Source organism: Hyperoodon ampullatus (genome assembly GCF_949752795.1).
Source record: "Hyperoodon ampullatus genome assembly, chromosome: 4".
Lineage (NCBI taxonomy): Eukaryota > Metazoa > Chordata > Mammalia > Artiodactyla > Ziphiidae > Hyperoodon > Hyperoodon ampullatus.
Window position 1 is genome coordinate 21,698,511 of NC_136917.1, and position 11,768 is coordinate 21,710,278.

Consider the following 11,768-nt stretch of genomic DNA (forward strand, 5'->3'; position numbering starts at 1 on the left):
CCTTCAAAAACAAGAGACTCAAAGCCCCAGCTCCTGGGCCTGTGCTCCTCCCACTTCCCTTGCTTCTGTGCTTTGCCTCTGTGGTGAAAGGGGGATGCCAGTACTTCCACCCCTCTCCTCTTCAGAGTAACTGCTGGACCTGAGTGTATCTACCACCTCCTCTTAAAAAGAAAAAAAGTTAAAACACTGTCCACCGGACTATGATAAAACCAAACCTCTACTCTGGCTGACCCCACCTGGGATCCTGCCCTGTCAATCTGAAGCCCAAGCACCAATTTTCATCCATTACCACAGGCAAGTTGAATGTCTCAAGTTTAAGGGTGATAAAAATTAATTCCCACAACTGTAATTAGTGGGAGTTTGTGCAGGCAGCACCAAGCATTTCTGGGCACAGATAGTGGGGATGGCTGCACCTGTAAGTCCATCCTCCCCAGCCCCCTCTGCGGCTCCTGAGCTCACCTCCAGGCCCCAGTACCGTCTCTCAGTCTTGGCTCTGGCCACTTCTCTCCTGTGAACAGATCCCAGATCCTGGAAGCAAGACTTGCCCCCACACCTGACCATGGTGCTGGGCCTGGGACTCTGCCAGGATCCTGCAGTCAATGCTACTGCTTTATGTCTTCTGCAAGTAAGAAAAACAGCAAGTTTGAGCCACTGAGGCTGTTATTATATTATGACAATTATTAACTTTAAATATACACCCTGCCAACTTCCAGAAGCAGCAGCCACCTCTTCAGGATACTCTTGGGGATCAATTCCTGTCTGTTGGTATTTGGTCCTTAGGGATGATGTTCAGGCACCTGCAGCATCTGGTTAGGGAAGGGAGTGTCTCTTGGGCTTACAGTGGCATCAGAGAGAAATTTGCATTTTTCACACACTGAATTCCTGTGGAGAGGAGGAATTGCTGAAGTAGCTTTTTTGTTTTCTTTTGGTTTGGTTTGGTTAAAGAGGTAAGGAGTGTTTAACAAGGGAGGGATATATATAGATCACATTAGCTACTTTCTCTTTTCCTGATTGGGCCAAGGTTGTGTCGCATCCCTCACAGACCCCCCTGGACAAGCCCAGAGACATTCTCTCCTGCCATCCCCCCTCTGCCACAGGACCTCCTTCGCACTCAGACCTCTTGCTTCCAATGTGGTCCTGGGAGGGCAGAAAACGGTGTCTGGACCCCCTGCATGGCCTCCAAGGAAGAAGCAGCCGGGGAGCCTCCTTGAATTGAAGGCTTTGCAAAGGCGGGACTTCTGAGCACGCCCAGAGCCCTACCCTGGACCTGGGAGAAGGCTCTGCTGCCAGGAGTGTTCTCTGGCCCGTGCACTGCTGGAGACACCTAGCTTACCCAGGAAGATGTCAGGAAGTGCACCGCAATTAGATCTTCAGAGTCCACTGCAGGAGATCAGTAAACAAACGTAATACCTCTCCTGGGTGGCCAGCATACACTCAGAGATTCTGTGTCCAGAGTGGCTAGGTTTCAAGGCCAAGGGCTTCTGTGTGTGCCTGTCCTGAGCAGCGGCCTCCATGACCCTCACATTCCTCCCTTTCTCCACGACCCTCTGTTCTCCACACAGAGGGGACAACGTCTGTAAGTGAGTTCAGAGGGGAGCTCAGCAGAGCGAGGACAAGTCCTCTGAAGTGGGGTGTTGGGGATCTCCTTTCAGACACTTCTTTTCTTCCTCTGTCAGAGGCTGGGTTCACATGTCCTCTCCTATCTTGGTATGTCTCAATGTCTGACAGGAAGTTCTTGGATTTGAGATGAATCTCCAGGGTTTGACTAACACTTGGCACTAGGAAGGTACCCAATAAATGTTTGATGGAATTCTATAAGGATATTAGAATTCTAGCTTTGATAACTGAGAAGTCTAACAAAAAAGGTGGAAATGTTTATAACAGCAAAGGGGGAGGTGGTAGTGGAAGTCTTGGGGACTAAGCAGTTTGCCCTACCACACTGCTGCTAGGGCAGGTAGCTTGGTCAGGAGTCAATTCTATCCTCTGCAGATGGGCAAAAGGACCTGACTTCTTTGACCAAGGGGTTCATGTCCCTGTGATGGCAGAGTTTATATGATGGACAGGAAGCTGTCTCTACCCATGCTCCCCCTCACCTCCCTCACCTGACCAGGCTTAGGCTCCGAGCCTGAGTTTCTGAGGTGCCCATGTCTTCCTTACCCTGAGTGCATACGAGGCCATCTCACTCTAGAAAATGCCAGAATTTCCCAGAGGTGTTCTAGCTGCTAGTTGAGATACCCTATACCAGCTCCTCAGGTTCTGTTTGCTGGTACAGAGATGCCAGGGCTCAGATGGACCCAAAAGTCCAGCAAACAAATTGATAAGGGCACATTTTGAGCACCCTGAATTCCAAAGCCTTAGGCCATGTGGCTTCCTAGGCCTATCCAGACACTGCAGCCCCCAAAGACCCACACCCACATGCTAACACAGACACATACACACACACACCTTCAATGAGTCACCCTGTGGGGCTGACGCCTACCTTATTCCATCTTGGGCTTCTTAGCTGGGTGTTAAGAGAGCTGTAAGGGACCCCCTAGGCTTTCAGATGCCTAGTATTGAGGGAGTTGAATCTGAGGGGCATGTCGTAGGGAGTGGAGGAAGGACCTCCTGGAGCAAGAAGCTGGAAAACTCTGAAGCTATTTGACCAAATTCAAAAGAGACTGAGTCTCCGAGCTGCTTTTGTTACTGGGACTTTGGGTTCAGCTTTTGTTTCTAGCATGAAAAAGAGTGAGTATTTTAATTCCAGGAGAATTTGGAAAAACCTGGAAAATAGCGGGAGGATTGATTGGGAGGAAGCCCTGCAGGGGAAAATCCACCCAGTACAGTCTTAGAGACTGACACTGGGTCCCCTACTCTGGAGCCAGCAGTTTGAAGGCCCTCTCTTGTCCTCATCCAGCTGCTCCTGTCTCCACCAGGTGAGAAGTTTTCAGGGTCCAGGGTGCTTGCCACCTGGAGCTCCAGCTCCTTCCCCCACTTAGGTCTAGTACCTAGGTCCCCTGTACCGCAATTCCCTGACCTAATGGCACTTATCTCTCTTCCTGGGTGTGCAACACATTCCCAGGTTTCATCCTCCGAAAGACAGCTGAGTCAAAGAGGGAGTCAATGAGCCGAAGGGGGCGCTGTTTGCGCAGGTGGACGGTTCAGACAGCGCCTAGATATGCAGTCTGTGAACGAGCGAAGTGAAGAGGTCTCTGGTATAGGAGGGAGCAGACGCCACGCAGACAATGGGCCGGGGTCTTCAAGTGTTCTCCTGCCATTCTCGGGAGCCAGGAGCCCCCGGTCTGGATGCGTGGAGAGGAACTCTTCTCAAGACCCTTACGGCCGTGAGCTCAGAACCTAGAGAACAGGTCCTGCGACCGTGAAGGGACCAGGTGTTGTTTGCATTGGGCAGACAGCCTGAGGGCTGGAGAGGAGCCAGGCTCCGGGACCAAGAAGTGTCTGAAGCACTTAGAAATGCATTGCTCGAGCTCCCGGGAAGGTGAGGCTGGTAGAGCTAGAAGCGGCCCAGGCCTCGAGTCCCCAGGTGTCTGGGAGGGGGTTTCTCACAGGAGTTGAATGTTTTAACTCCTCCACTTTCTTAAGCCTGGTTGTTTTCATTGCGTTGAGAATGCCCAGCCCGGACCAGTAGGGTCTCTGGGACCTCACCTCTCAGCCTTCTAGGAGCACCCGGAAACTCCATGGTTCAGCCCTGCGGTCTTCAGTAGCTTGCAGGAGCGTCCTAATTGTTTCCAAAGTCGCTTGGAGCAGTGCACCCCGCTATGCCACCCCAGAGCTCCTGCTCTTACGCCCTGCACACCCATTTCGGACTCCAAGTCATTTCGCTTTCTGAACTCGGATTTGGATCCTGCTGGGAATGGATCTTTCTGAAAAACCAGGGATTTAGATTTCCCAACGCAAAGAAGAATTCGTGACTTCTTTACCCTCACGTGGCTGCATTTCCTCTTTGGTTGGAGGGGATGAGTGAAGGGATGTCGCTGCTTCAAAGGCAGTTCTTTTTCTTTTTAAACCCCAATTGGGGCAAAGATTCCAAACTTCTGCCAGTTTGAACTGTAAGGGTATCTCTAATCCCGAGAAGGAAGGACAGGGGAACCCGAAGAATCGAGGTACGCCTTGCCCTGCCTCTTGGGCTTTCTAAGACCCGCAGGGACGCTGAGATGCCTTGCTAACCTCACCAGCCTCAGCCCCTCAGTTCAGTCCCTGGCACTATAGGCACCAGGATGTGTGCAGGCTGACAGCGAGAGGGGGCCAGTAGTGCGGAAACACCCTCTGCCTTCCTTCCTTTGCTTGCACCCCTTCCTCCCCCATAGTGGGACCGCGGGCCAGGGGGCGGGACAGGAGGCCGAGATGGGCTAGGAAGGCTGGAGTGAAGGGCACAGAGAACTTGACCTCGTATGTACCAGCTCACCAGCAGGTGTGATGAGGCTGAGGGGGACCCCGGGTGTGTGCCGCTGCCTGCGTGATCCTAAAAAGCTAGTGGGAGAACCGACCCTCGAATAGAGAACCAAGAATAGATTTTTAAACCTCACACGAATTTAATTTATGATATATGATAAACGTAGCAATTTGATTCAATGAATAAGGTAGTTTAATGAATAGCGCTGGTATATTTTACTTTTGATCTAGAAGAGACTCACTCCCTTGATTCTCAGCATATACAAAAGTAGGTTCTGTAGTTATTTTAGATTTTTTAAAAATCAAACCTTTAAAGAAATATTAGGGTGAAGTATTTTCTAGGCTTAAAGAAAAAAAAATTTTAACTAAACAGGACATTTTCCTAAGCTACCCTTTTTGGTAAACTAATCAGGCTGTATCTCTTACAATTTTAAATGTACATCACACTTAACACAGCAGTCCAACCTTGGGACATCTAACCTACAGAAGTAAAAAGCACCTGGACCAGAGGAAACTGTAGGGGGAAAATGTGATTCAATGGAAAGCCATGCACTGTTTAGGGCCCACCTTTCCAGTTTATTTGACTTTGATTCTTTGTGCACTCTGAGGCTTTCTTTGCCTTTGAGCTAATTTATAACTCTGTAAATTGTAGATAACTGATGGCAATGCAAAAAAATTCTTGTCTATAGATACGTAAATAAATCCCATCCCCTGAAGGGTCAATTGAAGTCCCTCCTCAGCTAGGAAAGAAGGCAATTTTGCCTCCATTTACACATTCATCTCACTATTCCTCATCTATAAATATGCTTGGTCTTTGTCCTTTGAACTGGCTTTGACGTCTTTATCGTTGCCTTATGAGTTAAATGAGTTAAATAAAATTTACATATCTATGAGAGTCATGATTTTACCTTTTTTTTGAGAATTATCCTTTAATGAAACAACTACAGTGGCATTTGTGGTGGTAAAACAAAACAAAATATCAAACTAACTCTGAATCTCGAATGACAGGAGAATGGTTAAATGGCTCATAAAATTGCCAGTTAATGGAATTAAAACAATAAAAATCTATGTGATCCAGTTGAAGGATGTTTTTATATCTATATCCACCTACAGTAGGATATCATTTTTATTTTTAAAAAGGAAAAAATATTAGTGTATGTGTTACTGAGTCCAAGCTAGCTCTGCTTGCCACATAACAGGCAAATAAATCAGGAGATGAGGTGTTGAGGCAAGGAATGGCAACTTTATTTGGAAAGCAGGCAGATGAGAAGGTGGCAGACTAATATCCTAGAGTAACATCTTGTCAGTCTCTGGATGCTAGCTTTTTTTTTATAGAACAGAGAAGGGGAGGAGGTGAGGAAGTAAAGTAAAAGGCCATAAGTCTTGCAAAATATCTCCTGGTTTTTGGTCAGCCGCAGGGAGGGGCTGTGTTAATTTCTTCTTTTCTGCAGCCATTCACAGTTGGGCAGGGTCAGGGTGTTTCCTTGTGAGCTGAACAAAGGCACTTTAGTTTAATATTCAGGCAGAGGGTCAGGGTTCCCCGAGGGAGGCCATTATGTATGCCTATAGCTATAGACATCAGCCTTTTAGTGATTATAGTAATAAAAATTAATGGAGAGCAAAGGTTAAAGTAAAAGAAACAGATCCAACGTGGAGTCACATTTTGTTCTTCCCTGTTACATGTGTATGTCTGTATATTTTTCTATGAGCACAATAAGTTGTGGGAAGATACACACTACTAATGTTGTTTATCTCATGTTGAGGTGAATTTGCTTAACATGGGGTTTTGTGATTAATCCAGGTTAATATGTATAAATATATATTCATGTACAATATATATTCATCTATATAATATATATGTCTTATATGTATATAAATCTTTTGGGTTGACTGTTACAAAGACCCTATATAACTTTTGTAATTTATAAAACTCTTATTAAGATTTGTTTTATAAAAAAATACCAAGAAGTTTCCTGAGGGACATAAGAGAAATCTGGAAAAAATAACAAGACACACCTTGTATTTGGATAAGAAAATTTAACATTTTAAAGATCCTTACATTTTTGGTAATCAAGACACTATGGTACTGATATCAGAATAGAGAAGCTAATTGGTGGAAAGAATTAAGAGTCTACAGCTGTCCCATATGAGATCTTAGTGTGTGGAAAAATGTTTTTACAAATCAAAGTTAGACTGTTAAATAAATTATATTGGAAAAACCAGCTCTGATTGAGGGGAAATTGGATGACTATTCTACCGCACAAGCTAAAATAAATTTAAAATGATTCAAGGCATAGTATTTTGATCCAAATAATAAGGAAAACATGGTGAAGCGGTAAAATTAAGGGGAGATATCTCACTTGGGGTTCCTCAAACACTAATAAGAGATGACTAGGTCAATACACAAATAACTCAGAAAAGCAATGCAGAGGAGAAAAAAATGTAAATTGTCAATAAACATGAAACTATTTTTAACATTCACTAGCAATAGATTAAATGAAAACTGAAAAAATAACCAACTAGGAGACATGACTCTCAGTCAAAAAATTGTCCAAAATGATCAGTATCGATAAGGATGTGCTGAAACTGACACTGACATTTTGGGAGGCACGCAAACCAGTATTATCTTTCAGGAAGGCAGTCTGGCACAAGGGGATAATTACATGGAAATGGAATTGTGCATCACAGAGGTTTCAATTCCAGACTTTTAAAATATAATACGTACAAAAAACTGCAAATAAAATCCCCAGAGGCTTGTTTACTCAGAAGTTTTATATGTATGTGCCCATAGGTGAGGTAGACCTACTTATAAATAAGTAAATTATGAGTAAAATAAGTACATTATAAGCAATATGGTATATAAATGGCAAACCAACCAGGCCACAGCATGTTTCTATTAGGAGAGCTCAGACTAAGGCACTTCACAGCAGATTCTTTTCTGGGAATGACCTCTTATGAACCTCAAGACTCACAGTTTGCTCTTGGAAAAGTTTGCCCTTAATCAAATTGTTTCTTCTCTATCACAAACTGAAACTGAGCCCCTCTAAAATTGAGTTCCCTTTGTGAGTTTCTGATTAATCTCTCTACTCAAAACTTTATTGCCTTGTTTGCCTCTTCTGACTTCAATCCTGTGCTAACTGAACACTAATCAAACAGAATCAGATGACTAAAATTGCTATTGTCTACAACATCATTAATGTACTAAAATTGCTGTTGTAGATATCATCATTAACACACAAAATCAGGTTGTTTCTCCAGAGCAGGATGAGCTCACAGATCCCCCAGGTGTCTAGAGAATTGTAAACTGGAAACATCCTGACTTCCACAACTATGATTAAGAGATGTCACAAGATGATGGTTAATCCCAACTTCTTTTTTCTTCTTCTTTAAAAACACTCCCAACTCAAAGGCCAAGTTGGAGCAGATCTGAGGCTTGTCTCCCACTCCCTTGCTTGGCACCCTGCAATAAACCCTTACTTTATTGCAAACATCAGCTGTCAGAGTTTGGCTTTCGGTGCTGTAGTCACAGGAGCCCTTGCTCAATAACAAAGCCACATGCAGGTGACTTAAAAGTTACGTTGAAGGTAACGCTGAAGACTCTTACAGGCTTAGCAAATCAGGTATTACTTATTTATTGTTTATAAAACACTGGAGAGCTAATATTTGATGATCAGATTTACAAAGCCTTTAGGAAGTGGGAAAGACTGGAGCTAAGGGAACCAAGGAGGAGGATTAATTAGAAAACGTGGGGCCAGAAAAAAAGTGTCTGCTGGAACAGAAAGGAGAGGAATAAATTCAAGAGCTATTTCCAGGATAGAATGAATAAAACTTAATGATGGATTCAGATGGTGGTGTTGGGGAAGGGATGTATAGGTAGACATTAAATCAAAAGCCTTATTGAAATCAGCTAGAAACAATGGGGATGAAGGTCCTCAACTGTGATCTCAATGAGTGAAGTCCCAAAAGTTCTATCCCCTTCAACCATTTCCAGCCACCAGCAGCAACCACTGCTTCCCTCAATGTCACTTTTCCACCAGTCACCTCCACTGGGGCTTTTTACCTATATCTTCCAGTAGTTTCACCTCCTTAAATTCACTCAATTAATCAGCTCAGTGAGCCTTCATCATGATCTCCCATTTTAACATTCCCAGTCTCTGAGCTGTCATTCACCATATTTCTACTTCGCCCTTAGAAGGAAAGGAAACCACCCAGTTTTCTCTGTTTTGTGAGGGTCACAGGCTGGGAAAATACCTTATCAGTACTTGTTTAACTTTAGTTCCAGGACTTTGGTGGCTCAAGGCTGAGGGGAAGCATGGATGGGGGTGGAGGGCAGGGCAGATGACCAGCAGGGGTTGCGTGCAGGGTGGGGTACCAGTCTTCAGAATGGTGGGGTCGAGCAAAGGAACCACCAGTGGAAGGCTGAGAGGGAAGGGCATGGTTGTAGGGGTGATGGAAGCAGGTCACTGGGGGAGGTGGTGTTGGGTAGGAGTAGGGGCAAGCAGGGCGCTCAGGCAAGAAACCGGAGAAGGTGGCAGGAGACAGATGGGCCAGTGGCTGGAGCAGTGACCGCTCTTGCTTCCTCTGCTTAGCTCTGCGGTTCTGGAACCAGACCTGAGGAGGAGGGAGAATAGCCACATTAGAGCCCCTCTCTCAAATAGGTGGCATTGTCATATGTGGCTACAGACTGGTACAGGGCATAAGACTCCCCCACATCCCCAGAGGAAGTAAAGCTCTTGCAGAAGGCATAGCTGAACCAGGACTAGTGACAAAGCAAGACCCACACCATTCCCCCAATCCATATCTAAATTTGCCCTGCTACAACTTTGGGTGAGTAAGAAATGTCAACTTGTAAAAAGAAAGAGATAAATATGACACAGTGGCATTTCACCTCCACAGAGAATGGGAAATTTCCTCTAGGGTTATTAGAGACTAAGACTATGGATGAGTTTAATTGTTACAGACCAGGTTAGATTTAGGGTACAGTTTATTCTTAAGATTAAGTAACTCTATGGTTAGAATTGAGCAAGCATCAGGTTGAGTTTCAAGACCATGGTTAGGGACAAGGTTACGTACGTGTGTGAATAGTTAGGATTGAATTTCTGTTGGAGTTCACATCACTGTTAAGGTTGGGGTTTGACATTGAAATTCAAGTTAGGTTAGGTTAGCCCCAAGGTTAAACTCCAGTGAAATTCCTGATGTAGATGAGGTTATGCTGACTGTTGGGTAAGACTCTGTTCTGGCGAACATTTGGGTTAGGGTTATAGTGCCCTGAGAATTTATGCCCCAGTAGTTCCCAATCACCGAATCTGCATTTCTTCAGGGGATGGTGGGCGGAGGATCCTGGGCCATCACCTGGATTCTGGCCTCGCTGAGACCTGTGTCCCGGGCCAGGCCTTCTCGGGCCCAAATGTCAGGGTACCGGTTCCTCCCAAAAGCTGACTCCAGCTGTTCCAAGTGCGCTGGACTGAAGGTGGTGCGTTGGCGGCGCCGGGAGTGTGGGCGACCCCTCTGTTCTCCTTGTGAGCAAAGACTTGGTCTCCCCACTCCTACACCAGAGAGGTTCCTGCAGGGCTGAGTGCTCATGTCTGAGAAGGAGGGTGGAGGAGAGTTTGCTGCCGCATGGATCCACCCATCCATGCCAGACCACATATGCTGGAACCCCCAGTTTCTACTAGGACCCAGTGTATTGCTCATATACTCTGCCCTGACCAGAAATTCTTCAGCTTTCAGAATTAGCTGAATCCAGCTCAGCCTTGGCCCTGCTTCACTTCTGATTCCCTTAACCCATGCTGCCCTCTCCACATGAAGTCCGCCCCTCAGTCTCACTTGTCCTAGGCACTCACGCTCCCTCTGCCTCACTTCTGCACCTTGTGCCCACTCCCTATTACACTCCCACAGATGCATCCCCATGTAAGGCATGCCCCTCCATAGCCTTTCATCTCTCTCAGCACACATACCACCTTCCTGGGTCTCACCCTGTGGATCTCCTATTCGCTCTGACAACCTAACAAACTGCCCAGGTCTCTGTCTAAGACCCCTATGACTTGCTCCCTGCTCTCATGGTTCAACATGCAACTTAAACCTTTATATTGTTCCCATTGTCCTATTCCCTCCACCTGGGAAGATGAAACATTCCTCACTCTTCTGCTCAGACACACCCTCCTCACACATACATTTCATCTTCTCCCCAATCCCAGTCCTGGCCTGGCCACCAGGCTGCAGGAACCTGAGCTCGTGGGAAAGGCCTGCCTCTTCTCCCTACAGACTCACTAAGCCCCCACACTAATTAGTCTGAGAGCCATCTGGGGAATAGAGAACAGGAGCGAAAGGAAACACCTGGGAGGCACACACTGAGAAAAGATATCTGGAGTGAGGATCCCATCCCCATGGGGACCCAGGCGGTAGACCCTACCCCGTGCTCACTGTCCACCTTAGCCCTCTGATCTCCTCGGATCCAAAGCCCTGGCCCCTCCAACTCTCTTCCTTGGAGAAAGCAGTGCAGTGAGCAAACTCTGAGGTCAGGAGTGAGGAGACAGCTTTTAGCTCAGCCTCTGCCGCCTCCTCATCAGTCAGGGTCTCAGTGTGCCACTCTGTAAAGCAAAGGAGTTGTATCGTCCCATGTGTTCTAAGATTCCCTTGTTTTTAACATGCTAGGATTCTGGTTTTTTATTTCTCCTCTTCACTTTCCTCGTGGCGAACCATCGCCCCACGGAGCCTGGGCATGGAGCATGCACACCTGCTGTCTCCTCAGGACCACCCCAGAGATTCACTCACCCACCGTGGAGATCAAAGTCCCAGTGGCTGCGTAGCCCTCGGGCCAGAGACTGCTGCAAACTCGCCCCTTCTTTTGTTTACCCTGCTCACTCTTCCCTTCTGCATCCATGGCTCACAACAAAGACCAAAGACAGCTCAGGCTCATGTCCCTGAGTCTGTGATTCTGGATCAGTCTTTCTCTGTTTCTGTTCCCCTCTATACCTTGTATTTCACTGCTTTCCCCCTGTTTATACCTCTCTCTGAATCTCTCTCCCTGTGTAGATATAGATAGATAGACCTTTTTCTCTCTCTCCTTTTTTCTAACTTTTATTTCTATTTCTAATTCCCCATTCCTTTGCTTGAGTATCATCTCATTCTGCCTTGCCCTCACCCGGTTTCTCTGTTTTAGTCTCCACTTTTCTCCCCCTGCACCTTCTCTCTCTGGGATGCCGTTCTCTCCTTTTGCTCTCAGCTGCCTACTTTCCCAGTTTGCAATCCCACACTAACTCTTTCTCCCTGAGCCTTGGAGGAGTGACCTGTTCCTCACCCATGTGAGCCCATCCAATCATTGCCTGGTCGCCAGAGCCCCCATCATCAGGGGAGGATCACAAGCCAAATGAGGG

General features: G+C 46.3%; 1 protein-coding gene across 1 annotated transcript; it reads right to left on the reverse strand.

Annotated features, from left to right (window-relative positions):
• Positions 1-8,664: 8,664 nt before the first annotated feature.
• On the reverse strand, positions 8,665-11,275 carry LOC307052490 (homeobox protein prophet of Pit-1-like; the record flags this gene model as incomplete). Its single annotated transcript, XM_079703416.1, has 3 exons — positions 8,665-9,003; positions 9,745-9,977; positions 11,167-11,275. The coding sequence occupies 3 exons, from the start codon at positions 11,273-11,275 to the stop codon at positions 8,665-8,667; spliced, it is 681 nt and encodes a 226-aa protein (XP_079559542.1).
• Between the last annotated feature and the right edge of the window lie 493 nt (positions 11,276-11,768).